Source organism: Grampus griseus (genome assembly GCF_964374135.1).
Source record: "Grampus griseus genome assembly, chromosome: 3".
In the NCBI taxonomy this organism is placed as follows: domain Eukaryota; kingdom Metazoa; phylum Chordata; class Mammalia; order Artiodactyla; family Delphinidae; genus Grampus; species Grampus griseus.
The window spans coordinates 110,190,568-110,214,671 of NC_139019.1; the positions used below are offsets into that span (position 1 = coordinate 110,190,568).

Genomic DNA, 24,104 nt, shown 5'->3' on the forward strand with positions numbered 1-24,104 from the left:
GTGGGGCTGTGCTCACCAGCGTGTGTGTGTGTGTGTGTGTGTGTGTGTGTGTGTGTGTGTGTGTGTGTGTGTGTGTGTGTGTGTGTGTGTGTGTGTGTGTGTGTGTGTGTGTGTGTGTGTGTGTGTGTGTGTGTGTGTGTGTGTGTGTGTGTGTGTGTGTGTGTGTGTGTGTGTGTGTGTGTTCGTGTGGGGACTCCAGCAACAGCTCGGTGGGCCATGAGGAGCATCAAAATCTCTTTGGTATTGTCTCGTTTGATTCTCTCATTTTATAGATGAGACAACTGAGGCTCAGAGAGGGAAGGGACTTTCCCAAGGTCACCCAGTGATTGGGGCCGACTCGGGATTAGCATTCAGGTCTGTCTTCTCCCTGCCTGGGCAAACAGACCCCAGACAGTCTGAGGTGGGAAGGATCCTGTGGTCACCTGATCTACCCCTTCACGTTGTAGATGGGGAAACAGGGAAGAGAAGGGGCCTGATCAAATAAGCCCAGCAAACAGTGGCCGAACTCAGTGGCTCCCAGCTACGTAGAGCTGGAAGGTCACTGCTCCATCAGTGTTCCCCTCCCCGCCTCCACCAGCCCACTCCAATCTCAGGGCAGCACATCCTAGCCACAGCACTCCCCCCGGGAAGGGGAAACTGCCGTTCTACTGACCTAGGCTTGGGCCCCCGTCTCTGCCTGCCCTGTCTTGCCAGGAACACAAACCACTACCCTTAGGATTCTGTCACAGGGACCAGGGGGGAGCCCCTGTGAACTCCTCTCTGGATGTGGCCTGGGCCACAGGGCAGAGGTCTCCCCAGCATGACCAGTCACCTTTTGGCACGTGTGTCTGGAACTAGAGTCTTGCAAGGAAAATGCTCAGAAGGAAATCTCAGAAGAAAGAAAATGATTTTACATTTGTGGGGAGAGGGGAACAGAGGCACTTCCTCTTTATTTAACGGTCTCAGCTGGGCCTGCTATGTTAAATGCAATTTAATGTGATAATGTTAAAAAAATGACCCTTCACCCAGCAAGCAAGAGTGTTCGATAAAAGGGCGATCAACCGTAACGCCCGAAATCAATCTTCCAAAGATGGAAATTTCCCTTTATCTATTTCTGTATTGGAAGTTGATTAACTTTTCATAGGACTGACGAGTTTTTCCCGGACGCCTCTGATTCAGTGTCAAGGAAAGGCCCATTTTAGCTGGCCCCTGCGCGGCAGATTTATGAAATGTACTTTAAACACATTAAATTTTAAAGAGGAAATCATAGTCCAATTACCATGCTTGTTAATGGCTTCAGGTGCCTCGGGGCATGTCTCTGCTGGGTTAGAGCAATGCGCCCAGGAAGGTTCTGTTTACCTGGCAGCTACCGGGAGCCACGTGGGCCTGGGGCACCAAGAGCCCACAGCCGCCTCTGTTAAATAAGGAGAAAACGCCTGCCCTCCGGGCTCCCCGCACAGCCTGTATTGCGGGGAATCGAATCGCCAGATGGCTAGGTAAGCCAGGTAACCGTAACTAACAGGACCTGGGCTCTCCCCAGAGCGGCGTGGGTCACCTGTGGGTCCCTGGCCCCGCCCCTTGGGCTCTTAGCCATAGCTGGGGGCTGAGTGTTGCTGGAAGTGGCGACATGCAGGCTGGCATGTGCCTGGGAGGCCTCCCGGGGTGCGGGCCGTGGATGGACTTGCACAGGCTGCCAGGTGTGGGTGAGCAGGGGCAGGTCTGCAAACGCCTTAGGATCTGTGTTTCCCCACACACTCCCTGGAAGCAGGCTCTGGACTGGCTGGACTTGAGAAGGGGACCCTGCGTGGGGAAGCGTCTGGATAACTGCTGTGTACTCAGATTTTATGGGCACCTGTCATCCCCACAGACTTGGAGAGGAGCAGGTGGAGCCTGTGGTGGGAGCCCTCCCCCCAGGGAGCCCCCTGTACCGTGAGGAGAGCAGGTCCACTCACCGCCCCCCCCCACCCCCCCACCCCCGGGTTTTGTCTTAGTTCACCATGTTCTAGGTAGTACACACTCTGCATGCAAGTCTCCTGATTTCCTGGAGCTGCTTCCTCATCTAAAAATACTCGGGAAGGGAGGATAACACTAGCACCTACCACACAGCAAAGGGTGGCTGAAAGGTTTAAGGAGGAAATAGTAACAACAATAAAGGTGATGACGACGAAGTGATGCTGACGGCTGTCACTTACTGAGAACGTGCCACGTGCTGGGCACTAGGCTGAGACCTTCACGTCTTAGCTCATCTAACCCTCCTGAGGACCCTGCGACGGTCACAGACAAGGAACGAGGCACAGAGAGGCGAAGCTGTCTGCCTAGACCCACTAGGTCCCTGTAAATGCTGGAGCTGGACCTGAACTCAGGCAGTCTGACCGTGAAGTCTGCGTTCGTAGCTATTCTACCTCCGAGTGAGGAACACATCTGTGTTGGGCACATCACAAGTAAAGGGCCTTGCTTAGTGCCGAGCCCACAGTGGGTGCTCCATAAATGTCAGGACCCTCCCTAGCCTGGTCCTTCCTGGTGACCTGGTCACAGCTTTGATGAGGTCATTGCTGTGCCTTGTGAAGGATTTCTTTAAAGTAGCATCAAAGGTGGGGACTCATCCTATTACCTGTCCTCTGGTGGAGGGCACTCTGTGGTTTCTGGGGCAGAGCTGCTAGGCCCTCCCACCCTTCCTGGGGAGGTTGACCTCGTCCTCCCTCCATATCTTTGCCCCTGGTGTGGCTCCAGGGCCCCAGGCCCTCAGAGACAAACAAGCAGAGTAGGAGCAGGAACTCAGGCCCTCGGGGCCACCCAGCCTGCCTTTCTGCCACCAGCACCCAACAGGCCCACCCTGCAGCTGGCCTGCTTGGTGCCCTAGGTTGCTCCTTCCTTGCTTCTTTTTGCTGCAGATGCTCCAGGCCCTTGTACCACCTTGTAGCTGGACAGAGGGACACGTGTGCTGTGTCTGGGAGGGAGGCCCCATCCAAGTGTTTTCTCAAAGGGAAGAGCAGTGTTTGGGGGTGGCCACAGGGCTTCCCGCAAGCCAGCAGGCTGGGGTGTGGGCTACTGATTCCTGGATACCGCAAAGGGCGAGGTCCTAGCGGAGAGGACGTGGGGACACCCAGGTCACAGCTCCAGAAGTGTTTGGTGGGAACCAAACCTGCTTCCTTTGAACCTCTCTGCTGAGGAAAGCAAAGGACTCAGGAAGAAAAGACTTACTTCCTAATGAAACCCTCAGAGCCCAGCCGGTGTGCAGTGTGTGTTTCACCAGCTAGCTGAGAGTGCCTCAGAGCTTGTTTGTAAATATTTGCTGACGGTGGCTGGTGGGAAGGAGACACTGACATCGTTCTGTTTGTCAGATATTCTCGAGACGTGTTAAACACAAGCTCTCCGACTCCCGGGAGGTGGCTTTCTCTTGCAGGAGCAAGGCCTCCTTGGCATCCCATTACAGAGACGGTTACAAATGACTCTCCCCATGTGGATCTCCCAGTTCTCTTCCTTCACACGCAGAATGGAAAACTGGATTCCTCCGTGATGCAATTTCACCGAATGCCGTACCCACCTGGGCCAGTTCAGAGCGGCTGAGGTGGCCGTCCCCGTCTACATCCAAGTCCTTAAACAGAGATTCCACCAGGAGCCGCTTCTGGGAAGCAGGGTCTTGTCTGCTGTCCCCTTCATGGAGTGGCTGCAGGCGGGTCTGCAGCGCCAGGAGGGCCTTCTTCAGGCGGGTGTAGTCGGCCATGGTGCATGGGTTACCTGGAAGAGAAGATGGGGTTATTGCAGCCAGACTCCTCCCCCGGTCTCGAGAAGACCCTCATCCACCCCACCCATCGGCAGTTACTGGGCATTCACTATGTGCAGTGCAGGGTGTTACCGGAGTGCATGAGACCTATTCGTCCGTCTGTCCACCAGTCCATCCCATAAATATTTATGGAGCAGTGGATACATGCTACACATGATGCAAATGCTGGAAGGAGCCTGTTTGTTCATCTCGCAAATGTTTATTGAGCACCTACTACAGCCAGACACAGAGTGTTTGCCAGACGGAATGGGGAGATCCGTCCAGGGGAAGTCCCAGCACAGCCCCACAGCGGCTTTAGGAGAGCCGCCCCGATTCCATTTTGTAATAGCTCATCTTTGCCTTAATCCTACCTTAAAGGCTGCTTTGGAATCCTTGGTCTCATAGATTAGCGAGTTCCAGTTAACAGGACTAATAAGCCCTGCTTAAGTTAATTAGGTACACTCCCAGGGCTGGATTACTTCAAAACGAACATGAGTACACAAGCCTACGACCAAGACACAAAAGGCAGCTTTTACAAAATTAAAACCAAAGCGCACAGCCCGTTGCTCTTAGGCCTTTTATCATGGCCATGCTTGGTCCACAGCATCCGAACCACACAGTGTTTTGGCAAATGAGGCCTGTGACGCACTGTCACAGGCCTCATGACATAGTTTATCTCGCTGGCAACAGGCCATGAGGATGCTCCCCGCACAGGGCTGCACCGTGAGTGGAGGCTGCTGGTTGTTAGCGAACGGGAGAGCCTCTCTGGCCCCACCTCCCCACCTCCCGGGATGGAATATGTACTCCAGCACCTGGCTTTGCTGAGCCCTGGAGCAGGGGTGTGCACTCCTCCTCATCCAGTCCAGGGTGAAGCCAGTGCCCTGCTGGGAAGGGAGTGTCTGGGGCCTGGGGCTCGTCCCCCTAATTCTAAGGCCAGTTTAGGGCACCAGGTCATAGCTCAGGGGTGCTGGAGCGCACTGGATCTGGAGTCCACCGGGTTTGAGTCCCAGCTCTGTGGCTGCCCGTGTGTGTACCTTGCACAAGGTGCCTCAGTGATTTCATCTGTGAAGTGGGGAGAGCAGTGCCTCCCACACAGGGCTGTTAGGAGGGTTAAATAAGATACGCACATAAAAGGCACAGCAGCGGTTTGGCACCAAGTAAGGGCTCATAAAATGATAGCTACTCTCCCCCTTGCCATTATTGGAACCACATTTGCCGAAGAGCAACAAACAGGGGAGCTGCCTGGTGGGGAGAGTGCTGGTGGGGAAGCCTGTCTCTCTCCCTGCCTCCCTAGACAAGCCTGGATGGTCCAATCACTTTCTTGTGCTTGTTTGTGTTTCTAGATTTTCTTCCAATTTGGGTCAATTGATTCTTGTCAGAAACAGATACCTGTTACTCTCCTCCTGCATGTTTATTTAGAAAAAAATCAATTGCTGTGTTCAATATAATCAAATCTATTTGCTCTCTGGGGGTTTCTATGCTCTGACAAGAACAACTCACCCACCCCTCTTTGGCCTTGTAGGGTATCCATTCCTGGGAGCTCGTAGGGCCCCTGGTTGGCAAACCCGATTCTCAAGTCTGTACGGCGTTGAGAATTGTGGCTGTGTCCCACGACCACACACTCACGCCCAGGGGAATACGTGGCGGCCTGCTGGGCTCTGCTTCCTGAGCCTGGACAAAGGTCAGTCTGGGGAAAGTAGAGGAAGAGCTTTGCTCAAATCCTGGCCTCCAGCCTCCAAGAGGGTGAAACTAGTCCTGGCAAATGGATAGCAGCTGGATGCGGTATCTGAGTGGAGAGAGAAGCTTTGGTGGAGACGGCAGTGGAAGTCTCTGTGGGGGGATCTGCAGGGACCTGCACTGGAGGGCCTGTCGGGCTTTCCTGGGGACAGGCATTCATGCCCAGATGCTGGGAAGCTAGTGCACACAGCGGATGGCTATGGGGTTGATAGGAGGCTTGACTCAGAAATGCTAGTGTACAGTTAACCTACAGAAAAACACACTACAGCAGGGCCACCTGAAGGATGGGCCAGGCCAGGCCAGGTCAGACGGGGAGAGATGTTTCATCCTTGCAGGTCCTCCCAACCCTCCAATCTTCTTCACAGACCCTGGTGGGGCACAGATCTCCTCTGAGCTGCCTGCTGCCCTAGGCCAGGGGTCCGAAGCTAGACAGCACCTCCCACTCTGGCAGGCCAGGGAAACCTTCAAGGTGGGTTCTGTCAGGTGGGCTCCCCAGGCTCTTCCCCTCTTATCACATCCCTACAGTTCACTGTCAGTTCACAGTGGCTTCTCCACCCTGGCAGCTGCCCAGCACATGAATCCTGGTCAGGAAGGTATGTACATGTCTAGAAATCAACTTGGGGAAAAGAGGTGGTTGCGCCCAGTCTCCAGGGCCAGCTCCCTGAGCCCCTGGTCTGGCCTCCTGCTAGGGCTCATGCCAGCCATGCCCTCCCATCCTTTTACCAGCATTTACTCATAAACTCTGTGCCCAATACTGGGCAGCACTTTGAGGATACGATGGAGCTTCCCCTCCTGGGCATCAAGGGTGCCCGTGGAGGGAGAGCTAACGAGGCCGGGGTGAAGGAAGTCTCCCTAAGGACGGGACCTGCAGGATGAGGGATCTGTGGGCAAAGGACGCAGAGGGAAGGGGATGCCAGGTCACAGGTACTGCAGGTGCAGGAGCTGGCGGCACAGAGGAAGCTGGTGTGGCTGAGCCGGAGTGAGGCGGGGATGGGGGCACAGACAAGGCTAGAGGGAAGTGTGGAGCTGGCGTTGGATGCCAAGACCGGCAGATCACACTTTGCCAAACTTGCCGTGGCTTCTTTTCTTTACTGAGGGCCTCACTGTGCCTGGATGCTGCTGGGCGTGGGGGTCCTGGGATAAACTGAGCTGCTCCTGGAAGACGATTTGAAATCCTTCTTTATCCCAGGAGCACTTGCACTTTACATGAGTTTCAACCTGGAATAATTAAATTATTGGCCCAATGTTCCTGAGCTCCTCTAATATCCCTATAGCTCTGGGCGACCACGAGCACCAGAAGAAAGACACCCTAATGGTGTCACTTTAGATTCCAAAATTCAACCTCTTTCAAGACTTCTGATGCTTCATCTCCAGCAAGGACTGCCCTCTCAAAAGCCTTCCGTTTTGGTTTCCAGGATGAGTTTACCAAATCCCAGGTTTAGTTTTTTCATTCACAACCCCCCCGGTCACACTGTGGGGTCGGACGGAACAGCTCACCAAGGTGGAGCGTGGGCGTCTGTAAAGGTTCCCACCCTGCTGCCAGCTTTAAACCTTTGTCTTATTGTAAAAGAAACACACGTCCATCAAAACAACAACAACAACAAAACACTTGGAAAGTGCAGATAAGTATAAAGAAAGAAAATAAGTTACCCATAATCCCCTTCCCAGAGGCTGGCCAGAGGTGAAGCCAGGCTCTCTGCACAGGTGACCCTGACTGTGAGCCGTTTAAACTAGTGGAGCCCTGGCTGGCCTTGTGTGTCGCACGGGGCCTGAGGCCCGGCCCACAGAGCCCCTGTTTTCAGATCTTCCTCTTCCCTTACTCAATTTGGGCAAGAGCTTCAATACCCAAGGGTTGGGTCTTTCTCAGTATCATGCGGGTCACTGCTGCCCGCCCACCCAGCAAGTCCACCGGGGACTTGAGGAGGTAGGGGTGTGGAGGGAGAAACAATCTTAATAGCACCTGCCACACGAATGTGCTGCTTGGGGTTGGTGTTTACTGCTCCCTCCAGTGTTCTTTTATTTTTCTTTATATAGCAGGTTTTTGTTAGTTATCTATTTTATGCACATCAGTGTATACATGTCAATCCCCATCTCTCGATTCACCCCACCCCCACACCGCTTTCCCCCCTTTGTGTCCATAAGTTTGTTCTCTGCAACTGTGTCTCTATTTCTGCCTTGCAAACCAGTTCACCAAAAAAAATCCCCATTTTTCTAGGTTCCCCATATATGTGTTAATATACGATATTTGTTTTCTCTTTCTGACTTACTTCACTCTGTATGACTGTCTCTAGATCCATCCATGTCTCAGAAAATCTACAAACAGTAAATGCTGGAGAGGGTGTGGAGAAAAGGGAACCCTCTTGCACTGTTGGTGGGAATGTAAATTGGTACAGCCACTACGGAGAACAGTATGGAGGTTCCTTAAAAAATGAAATATAGAATTACCATATGACCCAGCAGTCCCACTACTGGGCATATACCCAGAGAAAATCATAATTCAAAAAGACACACGCACCCCAATGTTCACTGCAGCACTATTTACAATAGCCAGGTCATGGAAGCAAGCTAAATGCCCATTGACAGACGAATGGATTAAGAAGATGTGGTACATACATACAATGGGATATTCCTCCAATGTTCTTTACCCAAACCTCTGCCCGGCTTACTCTTCACTGTATATTGGCCACTGCAGAAACATCACCCAATCTAAACTAGCACCCCCAGCTTCATAATTCTCTGTGCCCCACATGTCTGGGGTGGGCCTGGGTCCCAGGGACGGACCCTGCCCCTTTGGAGGGCAGGTGTCTGGAGGGGATACAGCAGAGGCTTGGGGACCACAACACCCCTCCCGGGTGCCCCCGCGGGGGCTGACCGTGATGATGGTGAGAATGGCCATGCCCAGCCTGTCCTGGGAGCCCTGAGCCTGGGCCTCCGTGGCCTAGCCTGCAGTACGGTCAACTTCCTTACTATTGATCCAGGGTATCAATAGGAATAGAAGAGAGGACTGTAAATGTCAAAGAGCAGATTGTATGGCAACATCAATTGAACCAGGCACTGATGAGCAAATGTACCATTTGTCTAGCAAAGCTCTGGGTGGCTTTGTTAATTTAAATGACCTGATGCTGGGTCGAAAACCGAGATGAGGTTTTGTCCGAGAACTCAGGTGCAGGTGGAGGTGTTTACTTCCACCCAGCGTCTGAGCAGCCTTGATCGGCTCTGGTGCAGCAGCTGGGGAAGAAGGTGCGTGGTCTGCGTGGCACGTGTGTTGGGCCAAGCAGGGCAGGAGGCCACGTGGAGCCTTAGATGTGCAGATCCTGTTGTGGGCCCAAAGTGGGTCCTGTACCTTCAACCCAGAATATTCCAAAGAAGCTGGGATGACAAATAGCACAGGCCAGGGCAAAGAGCAGAGGACCCTGAGCACGGACAGTTGGCCAGCCTGACGCTAGGCCCTCTTTGGGGTCTGGGCCGATGAGGGGCTGCTAATGAATGAGTGGTGGGCCTGCCGTTGGTTCTGGGGTTGAGACTAGTGCGTGAGGAGGGGAGCCAGCTGCAGCCCAGAGTGATGGTGTGGTGGGAGACTGGCCCAGCACGCCGAACCAAGGGCAGGCAGCAACTCGCCAGCGCCCTCGTGGCCCATGACGGCGTCCACTGCAGTCCGCACGGCCAGTTCTCTAAGAGACTGAAGACACTCACGCAGGAGATGCAAAGGTGTTGGAGCACAGTCTCAGAGGAGACGGGCAGAGACGAAGACAGGATGAGAGTGTGTGGCTTGGAGCAGACAGAGCACCTCCTTAGAGCCGGGCCTTGGGAGAAAAGTCAGATCTGAAGAGAGGGCCTTCCAGGAAGGGGCACCTGGAAGCAGATCTGCAGGCCGCTTTCTGACAGGTAGTGGGAGTAGCCAGGAATCGCACGCAGCTCAGGCCATGGCACAAACACCTCCCCAGGGGGCCTGAGTGTGGCAGTAGTGACCCATCTGCTCAGAAGTTACGGGCCCCAGGGGACAGCCAGCAGGGAGTCACCAGGTGGAGTGACTTTGAGTACAACTGTTTGTGTCTGTTTGGGGATTGTGAGGAGGCCGTATCGTGTGTGCTTAACAAGCGCCAGGGGTTTTCAGAATTTTGTGGCTTGGTCAACACCATCAGTAAAAGTACGTCGTATTAGTGAAAACATATCCTAAAGATAAACCCATTGGTTTTGGCATTTATTGTTAATTGAATTGTCCCAGAAATGGCAGCAGAAAGATTGTTAACGTTCATGCATTTACATCAAGTTAAACATCTGTTCCTCTTAAACTAAACTCCAGTAAAGTTATGGCGGCTCATAAATTAGACCAGGAAGTAAAATGCTTCTTGCTCTTTGCACAGCTTAGCGGTTTCAAAATAGACTTCCGAATGACACATTGCAGTGGAGGCCCATGTAACACAACCATGTTCAGCTGTGATGTTGGTGCCAGACGATTAAGCTGAGTTTTTGCTTTGGTGGTGAAGATCCCAGCTTTGCCTGCAGCAGTGACATTACTTGTCAGGCCATCTGGGGACAATGTGAGAACTGCTGGTGTTTGGGTGGGGCTCGGGGCAGAGCCTACCCATGAGCGGACCCAACAGCCACCAAGAGGTTGTGGCCACATCCAGTCTCTCCCCTGGACCCTTCTGGGGGTTCTCCCAGGTGAGGGTCTCTGGATCTGAGCCTAGGGGCTGGGCCACCCTGCCAGGTCGAGGAGGACTGGAGTTCAGAGGGTGTGGCTCGAGGGCATGGCTGGCTGCTGTGCAGCTCGGGAAGGGAGCTGCCCTTCCCCCACAAGTGGGCATCTCAGAGCACGACCCACCGGCCCCCCCACAGCACTTCCTTCCTTCCCATCCTCCGGCTCCTTAGCTCACACCCATGCCCAAGTGGGACGGCTTCTGCTAATGGCAGAGGAGTTCTTCATGATATCAAGTAACCTCTGTCCTGCAGTCCCCTCTATCATAAATTTGGGGTTTGCAGGGGACTTCTGAAGTGCAGGGCTGCCCTGGTGAGAGAAGAGCCAGCACGCTGGAGGCCGCTGGGGGCTGGGGTCTTCACAGGGGCCTCAAGATCCCCCTCACCCCGACCCCCCAATTCTGCCTGTGTATAAAGTTCTCCCTGGGAGCTCAGAGGGTCCCCAGGGTCAGCTCTGTGCTCAGTTACTGATTAGAGACCTGGTATGGGACCAGGCCTTTGCCGAAGTTGTGCGGTGGCCAGATTCCCCCTCAGGCCTCCCCACCTGGGCTGCCGCTCCGAGCCTAGCCCCCCTACCCCCCGCCTGGCCTTTTCACAGGGCTGTCCAGGGTGTCCTGACCAGCAGTGGCAGGACCAGAGGACAGACCCTCTCCTCCTCCTCCTCTCCAGAGGCAGGTCCCGAAGAGCCGTGTGTGTCCCCACAGGGGCTCGGAGGAGACATCTTCCACGTGACCCCGTGTCCAGCAGGGCAGCATACCCTCTGTGGCTCACCACCGCCACCCCCCGCCTGGCCATGCGCAGCTCTGTGGGGCCCTGTCGCACGTTTTGGGGTGCCCCTACTAGCGAGGTAGGGCCCATGCCCCCGGCAGTGAGCACAGCTACACGTACACACACTCACTGCAGATGCCCCACCACACGTGCATCTCATGCCCCCCTCCAACCAGGAACTGATATGATGGGTGATGACACGGCCCCCAGCCCTCTCCGGAGTTCCAGACCTCAGTCACTGTGGCTCAGGGTGGCCGGGATTGTCCCCTCCTCAGGGCAGGGCTGTAGCGGCTCTCCACCAAGATTCCACCTTCATCCAGTCAGCAGGCATTTAATGAGCACCTTCTGCAGGCAGGCGCGTGGGCCAGGTGCTGGCGTCACACCTGCAACAAGGCAGGGCCCTGGCCTCCAGGGACCCCCATCTGATGGGGCAGCCTGACACCAACAGTGCATGAATAACAGAGAGTGAAGCCTAGGGAAAGGGCAGTGACAGAGAAGATGGGGGGCGGGGGGATGTCGGAGAGGGTGGCAGGCAGAGACGGCCCCTCCGCAGTCTCCCGCACCACCTCCCTTCCTGGTGCCACGGGTCTCCAGGCTCTCCCGGAATCTGGGACCTGGGCCTGTCCGGGGCCTCGACCATATGGCCTGTCTCCCTCTCGGTTAGAATCTGAGCGTCCTGCTTCCTGGCTGTTGCCTCCCACCTTGCCCACCCTGTGCAACCCCCCTTTCCTCAACTCTGGAGCCACCAGCCCCTCCCACACCGGGGACCGGAAGCTTTGCCTGCCACAGAGTGAAGACCGCCCCTTTGAGGCCCAGGCTGGCAGGGTCGTATGTGGCTGATAGAATATTCTCAGTGTCTCTCTTACTTCCCTTTGTTTTGCAATAGAAAGCGTGCCTTTGATAGACGTTTAATTCCAGAAGCTGCTACCTGCTTCCTTTCTCTCTTTGCTCAAAAAATTAAATGCGGATGTGCCTGTGCTCCTGCTATAATAATCTCCCTCGGAGTGGAAGGACTGTGGCTGGAATGGGAGAACATTAGAATCTTCAAAGAGGGACAGTTATTGAGGGAACTAGATTAATGAGGTGTCATAACAACTTAGCCAGATCTGCGGCTGACCTTTCTCGTGGAGAACGGGTTTGATAAATGTAGTTCATTACCAAGTTCTGACATGAAAATAGGATCACACTCTGGGCTCCTCAGCGGGCTGATCAATATTTTATCTGCCAAAACAGGCCCGGTCTGTGAGCAGGAGGGGCCCCGTGCACACACATGCTGGCAGGAAGCCCGAGGCCAGCGCTGCGGCACAGGGGGCACCCCAGCCAGCGGAGGGTGGCTGGGCCCTTCCAAGGGCCTGTTGGGGATTCTCATCACTGCCAGGCTGGCCGGGACACAAGCCTCCCTCCGTGAAAGGCCCTAGAGCAGAAATGTTCGTGGGGAGGGGAAGGGAGTGAAGAAGTCTTCACTGATTTTGTGGCCACCTGTGCCAGGCGCTGAGCATCAGTGAACGGGACAAAGACAGATGCACCAGGCCCCGGCTCACACAGGGCCTTGAGCCCATCTCATGCAGAGAAGCCCTCGGGGCTGGCTGACCACTCAGACATGGCAAAGTCTGTTTATATTTAGTTTTACGTAAAAGGACCCTGTAAGGTGGTCAAGGGCTGTTATTGCCCCCATTCTAAGGTAGGAAGTGGATGCAAGAAGGGCAGGGGTGGATGCCTTTCCAAGGGTCCCACAGCTGCTCAAAAACAGAACCAGATGTTCTCCTGCCTCCCCGTCTAGTGCTCCTTCCAGCCTTGCAACGACTGTCATTAGTGGAGATGGTGTCAGGTGTGGCAGCCTGTGATGAAGGCTGTCTCTACCTGAGGACCCCAGCTAAGGTTGTTACACAGTGGTCCTGTCACCCTAGCTTCTTGAGGAGAGAGTCTGCCTAGAGCCGCAGGACTCAACCACATCCACAAGCATTTAACACTGTCACACTGTGCGTGTGACTATCCAGGCCAGTCCCACCAGCTTGGAACTTGCAGCCCCACAGAGGGATGTAGCCGACGCTGGTAACACCCCATCCAGATTCCCACAGTCAACCCGGAGGTTCCGTGCAGCTTCGGGTGATCAGTCCCCGTGAACCTGTAAATAGCTTCCAACCTCATCTTCAGCCTGAGGGCCCTTTCTGGCCTCAAGCATGAGCTGAGTCCACAAGTGCTGGATTGGGGTGGGGGTAATGCCCCCAGGAGCAGCCCTCAGCCCAGGAGGGCCGGAAGTTGGTAGAAGAGCACCCTGCCCCCAGCACCTCGGTGGAGCAGCTCCGAGGTGTACTCAACACCGTCTCTGCAAGGTCCTGTGGACTGAGCCCCGGGTTGCCACTGTCTTTCCCTGTCCCCAGTCTCACTTCCTCCTTCCTCCCTGCACTTCTTGGGATCATCTCCAAATATACTGCTCACCCGATATCCTAGTTGCAGGGGCTGTTAAGCAGGAGGCCAAACTAAGACAGAGGACAAGCCTCACACACACACAAAAACAGACCGTATGTACAGGGCAGAGAGTAAGAAGATGGATGGATGACAGTGGTTCTGTATGTGCGCAGGAGGGGGCTGAGCTGGGCCCCAGAGAAAGGGGAAAGAAGAGGAGAGGAGAAAGCACGCAAGAAGGTACCCAGCAGGCCAGCATCGGCTGCAATCAGGCACAGTGAGTTTATGGGCCTGGAGGGGTCTTCCCTGGGACTCTCCAAGCCTCACTAAAAGGCTTCGACCTAGCCTAAGTCACAAAGAGACCCCAAAGTCCCCATATTATAATGACACAAATTTTTCTTTTCCTTGAAAACACCAAGACACAGGGGAAACACTTAAATGACTTTCCAAGCATGTACAAATTATGTTAGTCTGCCTACTCATGAAGCAGGTCCCCTAATGTCCCAGCTGGGCAGCTCCAGGTGAGCTCATTCAAGTCACAGACCTCAATATCATATACAAACGTCCTCCTCTCCAGAGTCCTCTCTGGAAGTCCCTCCCACCCACCCACCCTGGGGTGTTCTTTGACATTTACAGTCCTCTCTTCTATTCTTCTATTCCTATTCTTTTAATGGCTGAGTAATATTCCATTGTATATATGTGCCACATCTTCTTTATCCATTCATCTGCTGATGGACACTTAGGTTGCTTCCATGTCCTGGCTATTGTAAATAGTGCTGCAATGAACATTGGGGTTCATGTGTCATTTTGAATTATGGTTTTCTCAGGGTATATGCCCAGTAGTGAGATTGCTGGGTCGTACGGTAGTTCTATTTTTAGTTTTTTAAGGAACCTCCATACTGTTCTCCGTAGTGGCTGTATCAATTTACATTCCCACCAACAGTGTAGGAGGGTGACCTTTTCTCCACATCCTCTCCAGCATTTATTGTTTGTAGATTTTAATGATGGCCATTCTGACCAGGGTGAGATGATATCGCATTGTAGTTTTGATTTGCATTTCTCTACACCGTGGTCTTTGAGTGGCCACTGAGCTGAGGGGGACCTCGCCCAGAGACGTGGTAGGCTCTGAGGCCGCTGTGGGCTCAGTGAGTGGTGGGGACAAGGTCTCCTGGTGCCAGAGTGAGGCTTACATTCAGGCAAAATGAACACTTTGCTCTGTGTGGAGTCACAGCACGGGAGAGGCACTCTACACACCCTCTCAAGAAGGGTGGTGCTGTTCCCAGGATGCATTTTGGAATTCCATGTGGGTGTTTCTGGTTATCACGATGATTGGTGGGGGCCCTGGTAGCACTTAATGGGGGGGCAGCAGGGACCTTAGGGATCCTGCTCTCTGTAGCACAGTCCTGCCCAACAAACATTTGCTGGGCTGGCATCTTGTACAAGTTTTCAAATGTCACAGGGGACAGTCATGGAGTGAAAGATCCAGCTACTATTCTCCGATTACTAGGTTCTAACACCTAACATGGTGTTACACAAAAAGTATCTCCCCCCCGCCAGGGTTTGGCAAGGATTTTCCAAGGAGGCACCTATGCTGTACATTGTAAATTTGGTTTACAACTTTATCACAGATTGTCCACTATTTTGGAGAATCACCCCTCCACACACAATGTCACTTGAGTACTCAAACTGTCAACCTAACACGCCTGTCACAGGCTCCACCTGCAGCCATGTTGTTCGCAGGATCCACGTGCCAGGGCTGACGTCGGACCACTGCGAGTTGGTGTGTGTAGCTGGTGTCCAGTCACATACTGAAAGGCATGTTGTATGCCCACGACGTTTCTTGTATTTCTCCTTTATATCCCGGGTTTGGTTAAGACACGTATTCATTCAAGATAATACAGGGATGTTACAGAATACTTGCTGTGAAAAGGTGGCTTTGGGTCTGACAGGCTTAAAGGCAAGTCACCTATGTGAACAACTAAAATCTGTTTTTTTCCCCCAACGTTTTTATTGTGGTGAGGCACACACAGTATAAAATTTATCATTTTAACCATTTTTAAGTGTACAGCTCGGTGATATTCAGAATATTGTGCGACTCTCACCACCACCCATCTCCAAAACTCTTTCCATATGTAAAACTGAAACTTTGTTCCCATTAAACAACAGTCCCTCATTCCTCCTCCCTCAGCCCCTGCAACCACCATTCTTTTTTCTGTCTCTATGACTTCGACTCCTCTGAGTATCTCAAATAAGTGGAATCATACAGTACTTGTCTTTTTGTGACTGGCTTCTTTAACTTCACGTAATGTCCTCAAGATTCATCCATGTTGTAGGATGTGTCAGAACTTCCTTCCTTTTTAAGGCTGAATATATTCCATTGTACGTATACACCACATTTTGCTTATCCGTTCATCTGTTGCTGGACGCTGACTTGCTTCCCGGTTTTAGCTACTGCGAATAATGCTGCTATGAACATGGGTGTATAAATGTCTCTTCAACACCCTGCTTTCAGTTCTTTTGGATAAACAGTCAGAAGTGGAATTTGGATATGATTCCAGAAGTAGGATTGCTGGATCATAGGGTAGTTGTATTTGAGGGACCTCCATACCCTTTTCCACAACAGCTGCACCATTTGACATTCCCACTACCAGTTCCCAAGGGTTCTAATTTCTCCACATCCTTGCTAACATTTATTATTTTCTGTTTTACTGTTAGTAGCCATCGTAATGGCTGTGAGGTAGGGGCCTTACTTCTTTTGACACTCCTTGGTTCTGGGATTTTAAAGGACAGTGGGAACAGTGCAGGAGTGTACCTGAGTGTGTGCGTGCAGCCCCATGGCTACGCCGTGTACACGTGTACCTGTGTGCAAGCCCAGCCCGCAAAGGCCAAGCACAGGGAGGCAGAGGGTGCAGGGCCACACCTTGGGCTGTGGAGCTGTCTGGCCCTAGGAAGGAGGCTAGCAGCAGCCCCTGAGGACCAGGCTTCATCTGTGTGTCCACCCCGTTGGGGATAAGGGGCCCCGCATGGGCACCACCAGGGGGCAGGGACCTGCCTCCCTCCCCCTTTCTCCAGAACTGGGCTCTTTTCTTCTGGGACGCCCCCTGGGCAGGGACTGTGCACTCTGGGCCCACAGGTGAAGAGACTGGGATGGGGAGTATTCTGAGCCCATGTCTCACATGCCTGGTGTGGCCCGTGGTGTTTTTCTCTCCTCCGTGTTGTCTGGGGGTGTTTGCTCAGATGCAGTAATCCTCAGCTTCTGAGTAAGCCAGAGAGCCACTGGCTTTTAAGACAGCAAGCAGAGATGCTCCTTCTCTGGCCTGTGGGGCGTGTGGACTGCAAATCAGTGCCATTGAACTAGGGTCTCCAGGAAAGAGCTGCCCAGACGGGAATGGGGTCCCCCTTTCCTCCAGCAGAAGCTTAGCTGGGCTCGTGGGGACATTTACTTTAGAAGGAAAAGTATTAGAGGAAAACTGCCTGAGAATGTTCTCAGAAGCCAGGGTCTGCTCTAAGCTGGGGATTCATGTCTTTATGTGGCCTTGGCAGGAAGTGGCATTTCAGAGAGAATTACCTGAACAGAGGTTTTTAGACCCGAGATGACTTGGAGAAGTTTCTTGAGGTTTGAAGATTTATCTGAACGTCTCTGACTTGTATGATTGACAGTAAATCCCAGGTCAAAACAACAGATTTTCGAGGATAGCTTTGGAGTATTTTCAGTGCTTGAGCTGCCGGAGGAGAAACAGAAGGCTCTCCCTCTACGCATCTACACCTCTGTTCTGGGGATTATCCACACCGGAAACCTATCAAAATGCAGGCAGCCTGCGGAGAGAGCCCCAGAAACTCTTGTCTCCATGAGAGTCAGCTCCAGGCTGGATGTGTCTGAGCTGACGGGCTGGCCACAGCGGTCCTGGCTCCGTGTCCAGACCCAGAGCCTGGCAACGAGGAGCCGGGGCCGACAGTGAAGGAGGGGGGCAGTGGGACTGAAGAGGAGTCCGGGGTACGGCTCCTCTGCTGCTCAGAAAGTCCCTCCCCTCCAGCAAATTGAGTTATTCCAGACACACCTCAGCCGCATTACCGTCTGCTCTGTTCGCTTCCCAAACACCGCTGTGGGATTTGCCGATGCGCTGACTCTCCTTAGATTCACATGCTGGGAAGTTGCCTGGCCTGCTCCTTGCTCGCCTTCATCATAAGGTCTCCCATCCCAAGAACGGCCTCCCCGTTGCCTTATCTGGGACGAAAATGGATTCAGGAGTTTTAAGAGGGCTCAGCACCCACAGGAGATGGGCGTGACAGGGACCTTCCAGGATTCTCCCAAGGACGATGCATACAGCCCGGAGCACACCTGGGGGTGGAGCAAGGGGGGCCAGTGCCCCACAGCTCAACGCTCTTCACACCTGAAGCTGTAGCAGGTGCCCTGTGTGCATGCCTGCGGATGGGGTGCAGCCCGCATGTGACACAGGACTAGCGCTCTGTGCCCCAGCCTCAGGGGATGCTCACCTGCCTTCTTTTGAGTTGGGCTTTGAAAAAGGTGGGTAAAAATTTCATAAAGAACTTTCCACGGAGAAGGGCAAATCTGAGAAACCACCTGGTGAGGCTCAAAACCCAGCACTTAATGATGCTAATGGCCCCTAGTAAAAATGGGAACCATCGACCAAATAAGCTTATCCTACTCTTGCCTTGATTTGTGTTTTTCCCGCTACTGGTGCTGCTTAATGAGTCTAGTGTCCTGGTGAGATTTTCAACAGCGTGGGGATGAGATGCTCTTTCACTTTTTTTGTAGGCCCTCAGCATGCCACCCAGGGCCAGGTGCACAAAGGACACTGGATAAAAAGTCCTTATACGTGTAGACAGACACACGTGCACACACACAACTGCAGATTCAGGGGCACAGCCCAGTGACACTGATCCTGTACCAGTGACTCAGCCCCAGCCTCATCCCCCAGCCCTGTTCGCCTTTCAGAGACTCCTACACAGGCTGCCCAGCACAAATCATAGGCCGCAGATCCTAAGAGCAGAGGGTAAAGGTCTTGGCATGACGTAGTCCAGACTCCTATTGTATTGACGTGGAAACCGAGGCCAAGGAACACTAAGAGGTCTGTCTTGGGGCCCAGGGTGCTGGTGATGGAGCTGGGCTATTGCCTGCCCGACATTTTGTGCCCACACCCTTGGGAGCCTTTCCTGCCCCAGCCTTCATCCTTCTTTCTTGTAAAGAAGCCCCATGAGACATAAATAAACCTGTGGGGAAGGATGAAGGAGACTGTGATGGAGAGAGAATGGGATTTTCTGTAGCATGAGGAGGATGTAGAAACCTTGCCCAGACGTGAGGGCCTCTTCCTGGGCAAATCTTATTATCACCAACACATTGGCAGGTCTGGCCTTTTTCTGCCAGCAGCCTTGGCTCAGAGCTGCTCTTGGCAAGGGTGGAGTGAACTGGACCCAGCCTGACCTGGGAGGGGCCTTCAATGCCCTGTGTCGGACCTCTGGGTCCTTAGAAGGTCCAGCCCCCACCCAGGTTCCAGGGCATCACCAGTGGCAGGAAGAGCCAACAGATCTCTATTTTCTACTCCACTAATAATTTTTACTGCTTCCCTTCAAAAGTCTCTCCTCCTTTGGGTGTAGAGCCTAGAAAGGGCCCGAGTCTGGAGTTGATATTTTAACACATACTAGTAAATTCCTAGGCCGTTGTTTTGTGTTCTAAGTGCAATGACACATCACAGTCGGCCTGTGCCTGCCAAACTCACTGGATCATTTTCTTCCACACTCACATGAAGCTTTTCTTAACCCTCTGGCCTGTGTTTTCTTTCTCAGTATACCCTCTCTTCCTGGGGCCTCCTCTAAGTGACAGTGTTGGCTTTTGTCACTGATCTGGTTTGCCATCTTTTCCTCTTTCAAAAGGCAGCCTGGATAGGGTGACACTTGGACGGGGGCTTGAATGGAGCACAGTGTGGGGCGCTTCAGGGTGCGGGTCAGGAGATGTGTTCTTTGTGAAGATTCATTGAGCTGTACATTTGTGATTTATTCATTTTCCATATGTGTTATACTGAAATATGCTTATTTAAAAGAGGCAACCTGATGGTCCTCAACGTCAGCTGCCTTGGGGAGGGTCTTTGTCCTTGGTCAGGCACCGGCCTGGGTACAGACTGGGAGCGGGGCTTCACAGGAGGGGGTCTGTGATGTGACAGGAGTAGCAGCCGCCTGCCTGGTCCCTCAGGTTCTGCCTGCGCGCATGGCTCTGGCCCACACACCAGCCTGATCGCCGGGATGCCCACCTTCCCTGGAGGTGTTCCTTGTTAGGGTCTCAGGCCTGCGTCTCTGTGGAGGGGGTGAGAGTGGGGTGGGGTTTGCAGAGGAGCCTTAGGAGAAGGAATGGAAGAGGCCGAGGTCAGGGGATCTCCACTGTCTGGGGCCTCCCGGCCTCACGCCTGCACTCTGCTCCAACCTCAGCCCAGCAGCTAGGACAACCCCTCACGGGCTCTGTGGGCAAGGCTCTAAGGCGCCCTCCTGTGGAGCTCTGGCTCAGGTCCCGGGCCCGGCCGGCAGTGGGCGGCTCTTGACTCAGAGGTATTGATGTGGAGTCAGGCTATATTCTCAGTGAGCGCCCTGAGCGCACAGGGCTTGGGGAAGGCCTGGGAAACCTCTCACAGAACTGGCTCCCGTGTTGGTGAGGACTGAAATGAGGACTCAGGCCCAGCTAGGACTGACCTCCGCGGCCCTGCTGTTTGGCTCATGCGGCCCAGAAATGGGCATCAAGGGTCCCCTGCTCAGAGGGCATCGAGATGGACCCTTCTGCAACCTCACCTCATGGTCCAATTGTGCCCGACTCGCTTTCCATGACGACGGCCCAGCGGGCCCAGCTGCACCCTCCTCTTCCTACGCTCCTCCCGCCAAGGCCCTGGCCTGCCCTGCTGGGCACAGCTCAAGTCTCCTCCTGGAAAGCTGTCCCTGGCAAGCTCCCCTCCCCTTTTCTGTGGCAACCAAGGTCCAGACCGTGCACCTGACTTCCAGCATTCACTCGCTTTCCAGTGGGCGGTGCATGCCTGCCAAGCAGATGGCCTGATGTGCCATAGTGGCAGCCGCAGGGGCGGGAAGGCTGTGAGCCTGCTCTGCACTTCTGGCCCCCACCACGCCCATGCGGGATGCTCCATCCCTGGGGACGGACTAATCGGTCCTAAGCAACACGACGTTCAGATAATCTACACCAGGGGAGCAGAGGGCAGCTCACTCCACAGTGGGAGATAATTTACAACCATTGTGGACATCTGGCTTGGCAGGTGGGCAACCTCGTCACTCACCCCCGATCTGAATTCACGAGCACATGAATTACCACCGGGCTTACCGTAACGCTACATCTCAGCACGAATGTAGGCCAAAGGGGCACCGGGTGAAGAGCTCTGAATCCAAAAAATCAGGTGGCAGCCCATCCTCCCCAATGAAGCTGTCTAGCTGGGGAGGAGGGATGGGTGTGGGTGTGGGGAAAGAGCACAGCCAGCCCTGAACAGCTCTTAGGTTCTGTCTGCATGCATTCAATAGACATGCACTGACTCCTTGCTGCACTTGGGATGTAGGTGTGCCAGCCCTGGGCCAGGCAGTGGAGCAGAGAGGGGACAAGGCACAGGCCCTGCTCTCCAGAAGGCCAAGCCCTAGGACATGGAAAGATGAGTAGCACGACTGGGCTGCATCCTTCCCTCCTGCACCGGGTCAGGTCTCACTCAGGGTGGTGGGGTGAGGGGCTGCAGGCCCCTGGTGCTCAACTCAGGGCAGCATCCTCTGGTAAGGCCCAGAGCCTCCCGCCTGCCCTTTCAGGAGTGCAGGGCTGGGACGGGCATGCCCAGTCCCACCTCTGGACCAGCTGCACAGGCTCATGAGACAAGACACCCACCCAGGGAAATCATGCTTGTATTCCGGGTGGGCGCTTCTCTCCCTGTGACCCAAATGACAAAGCCAAAGGTACATTTTACAACTAAGAAGAGAACTGTAAAGAATCCTGTGCAACTAATTTGTGTACACATTTTACGTGTCTTTAAAAGGAGATGAGGGGAGGAGCCTCGAGATGGTGGAAAAATAAGACGTGGAGATCACCTTCCTCCCCACAAATACATCAGAAATACAGCTACACGTGGAACAGCGCCTACAGAACACCTACTGAACGCTGGCATAACACCTCAGACCTCCCAAAAGGCAAGAAAGTCCCCACATACCTGGGTAGGAAAGAAAGAAAAAAGAAAAAACAGAGACAAAAGAATAGGGACGGGACCTGCACCAGTGGGAGGGAGCTGTGAAGGAGGAAAGGTATCCACACACTAGGAAGCCCCTTCGCGGGTGGAGACTGCGGGTGGCGGACGGGGGAAGCTTCAGAGACGGGGAGGAGAGCACAGCAACAGGGGTGCGGGGGGCAAAGCGGAGAGATTCCCACACAGAGGATCGGTGCCGACCAGCACTCACCAGCCCGAGAGGCTTGTGTGCTCACCCGCCGGGGCGGGCGGGGCTGCGAGCTGAGGCTCCGGCTGCGGTCGGATCCCAGGGAGAGGACTGGGGTTGGCGGCGTGAACACAACCTGAAGGGGGTTAGTGCGCCACAGCTAGCCGGGAGGGAGTCCGGGAAAAGGTCTGGAGCTGCCGAAGAGGCAAGAGACTTTTTCTTCCCTCTTTTTTTCCTGGTGCACGAGGAGAGGGGATTAAGAGCGCCGCTTAAACGAGCTCCAGAGACTGGCGCGAGCCATGGCTAACAGCAAGGACCCCAGAACGGGCATGAGACGCTAAGGCTGCTGCTGCCGCCACCAAGAAGCCTGTGTGCGAGCACAGGACACTGTCCACACCTCCCCTCCCGGGAGCCTGTGCAGCCCGCCACCGCCAGGGTCCCGGGATCCAGGGACAACTTCCCCAGGAGAATGCACAGTGAGCCTCAGGCTGGTGCAATGTCATGCTGGCCTCTGCCGCCGCAGGCTCGCTCCGCATCTGCACCCCTCCCTCCCCTGGCCTGAGTGAGCCAGAGCCCCCGAATCAGCGGCTCCTTTAACCCCGTCCTGTCCAAGCGAAGAACAGACACCCTCAGGCGACCTACACGCAGAGGCGGGTCCAAATCCAAAGCTGAACCCCGGGAGCTGTGCGAACAAAGAAGAGAAAGGGAAATTTTTCCCAGCAGCCTCCGGAGCAGCAGATTTAAGTCTCCACAGTCAACTTGATGTACCCTGCATCTGTGGAATACCTGAAGAGACAACGAATCATCCCAAATTGAGGAGGTGGACGTAGGGAGCAACGATATATATATATATATATATATATATATATATATATATATATATATACATATATATATATATTTTTTCCTTTTATCTCTTTTTGTGAGTGTGTATGTGCATGCTTCTGTGTGTGATTTTGTCGGTATAGCTTTGCTTTTACCATCTGTCCTAGAGTTCTGTCTGTCCGTTTGTTTTTTATTTTTTTTAGTATAGTTTTTAGCTCTTGTTATCATTGGTGGATTTGTTTTTTGGTTTGGTTGCTCTCCTTTCTTTTTTTTTAATTACTTAAAATTTTTTAATAATTAATTTTTATTTTAATAACTTTATTTTATTTTTCTTTCTTTCTTTCTTTCTTTCTTTCTTTCTTTCTTTCTTTCTTTCTTTCTTTCTTTCTTTTCTTTTCTTTTCTTTTCTTTTCTTTCTTGTCTCCCTTTTATTCTGAGCCGTGTAGATGACAGGCTCTTGGTGCTGTAGTCAGGCATCAGGGCTGTGCCTCTGAGGTGGGAGAGCCAAGTTCAGGACACTGGTCCACAAGAGACCTCCCAGAGCCACGTAATATCAAACGGCGAAAATCTCCCAGAGATCTCCATCTCAACGCCAAGACCCAGCTCCACTCAATGACCAGCAAGCTACAGTGCTGGACATCCTATGCCAAACAACTAGCAAGACAGGAACACAACCCCATCCATTAGCAGAGAGGCTGCCTAAAATCATAATAAAGCCACAGACACCCCAAAACACACCACCAGACGTGGACCTGCCCACCAGAAAGACAAAATCCAGCCTTATCCACTAGAACACAGGCACTAGTCCCCTCCACCAGGAAGCCTTACACAACACACTGAATCAACCTTAGCCACTGGGGACAGACACCAAAAACAACGGGAACTATGAACCTGCAGCCTGTGAAAAGGAGACCCCAAACACAGTAAGTTAAGCAAAATGAGAAGACACAGAAATACACAGCAGATGAAGGAGCAAGATAAAAACCCACCAAACTGAACAAATGAAGAGGAAATAGGCAGTCTACCTGAAAAAGTATTCAGGATAATGATAGTAAAGATTATCCAAAATCTTGGAAATAGAATGGAGAAAATACAAGAAACGTTTAACAAGGAACTAGAAGAACTAGAGAGCAAACAAACAATGACAAACAACACAATAAATGAAATTAAAAGTACTCTAGAAGGGATCAATAGCAGAATAACTGAGGCAGCAGAACGGATAAGTGACCTGGAAGTTAAAATATTGGAAATAACCACTGCAGAGCAGAATAAAGAAAAAAGAATGAAGAATTGAGGACAGTCTCAGAGACCTCTGGAACAACATTAATCACATCAACATTCGAATTATAGGGGTCCCAGAAGAAGAAGAGAAAAAGAAAGGGACTGAGAAAATATTTGAAGAGATTATAGTTGAAAACGTCCCTAATATGGGAAAGGAAATAGTTAATCAAGTCCAGGAAGCACAGAGAGTGCTATACAGGATAAATCCAAAGAGAAACACACCAAGACACAC

At 53.0% G+C, this 24,104-nt stretch overlaps 1 protein-coding gene across 1 annotated transcript in view; it reads right to left on the reverse strand.

The window, feature by feature from the left end:
• The window catches only part of FSTL4 (follistatin like 4), a gene marked incomplete at its 3' end in the record, with an annotated part of 428,849 nt that overhangs the window by 140,323 nt on the left and 264,422 nt on the right, over positions 1-24,104 (reverse strand). The window contains exon 4 of the mRNA XM_082651059.1: positions 3,524-3,717. Within this exon, the coding sequence (XP_082507185.1) occupies positions 3,524-3,717 (194 nt within the window). The remainder of the gene's footprint in view (positions 1-3,523; positions 3,718-24,104) is intronic.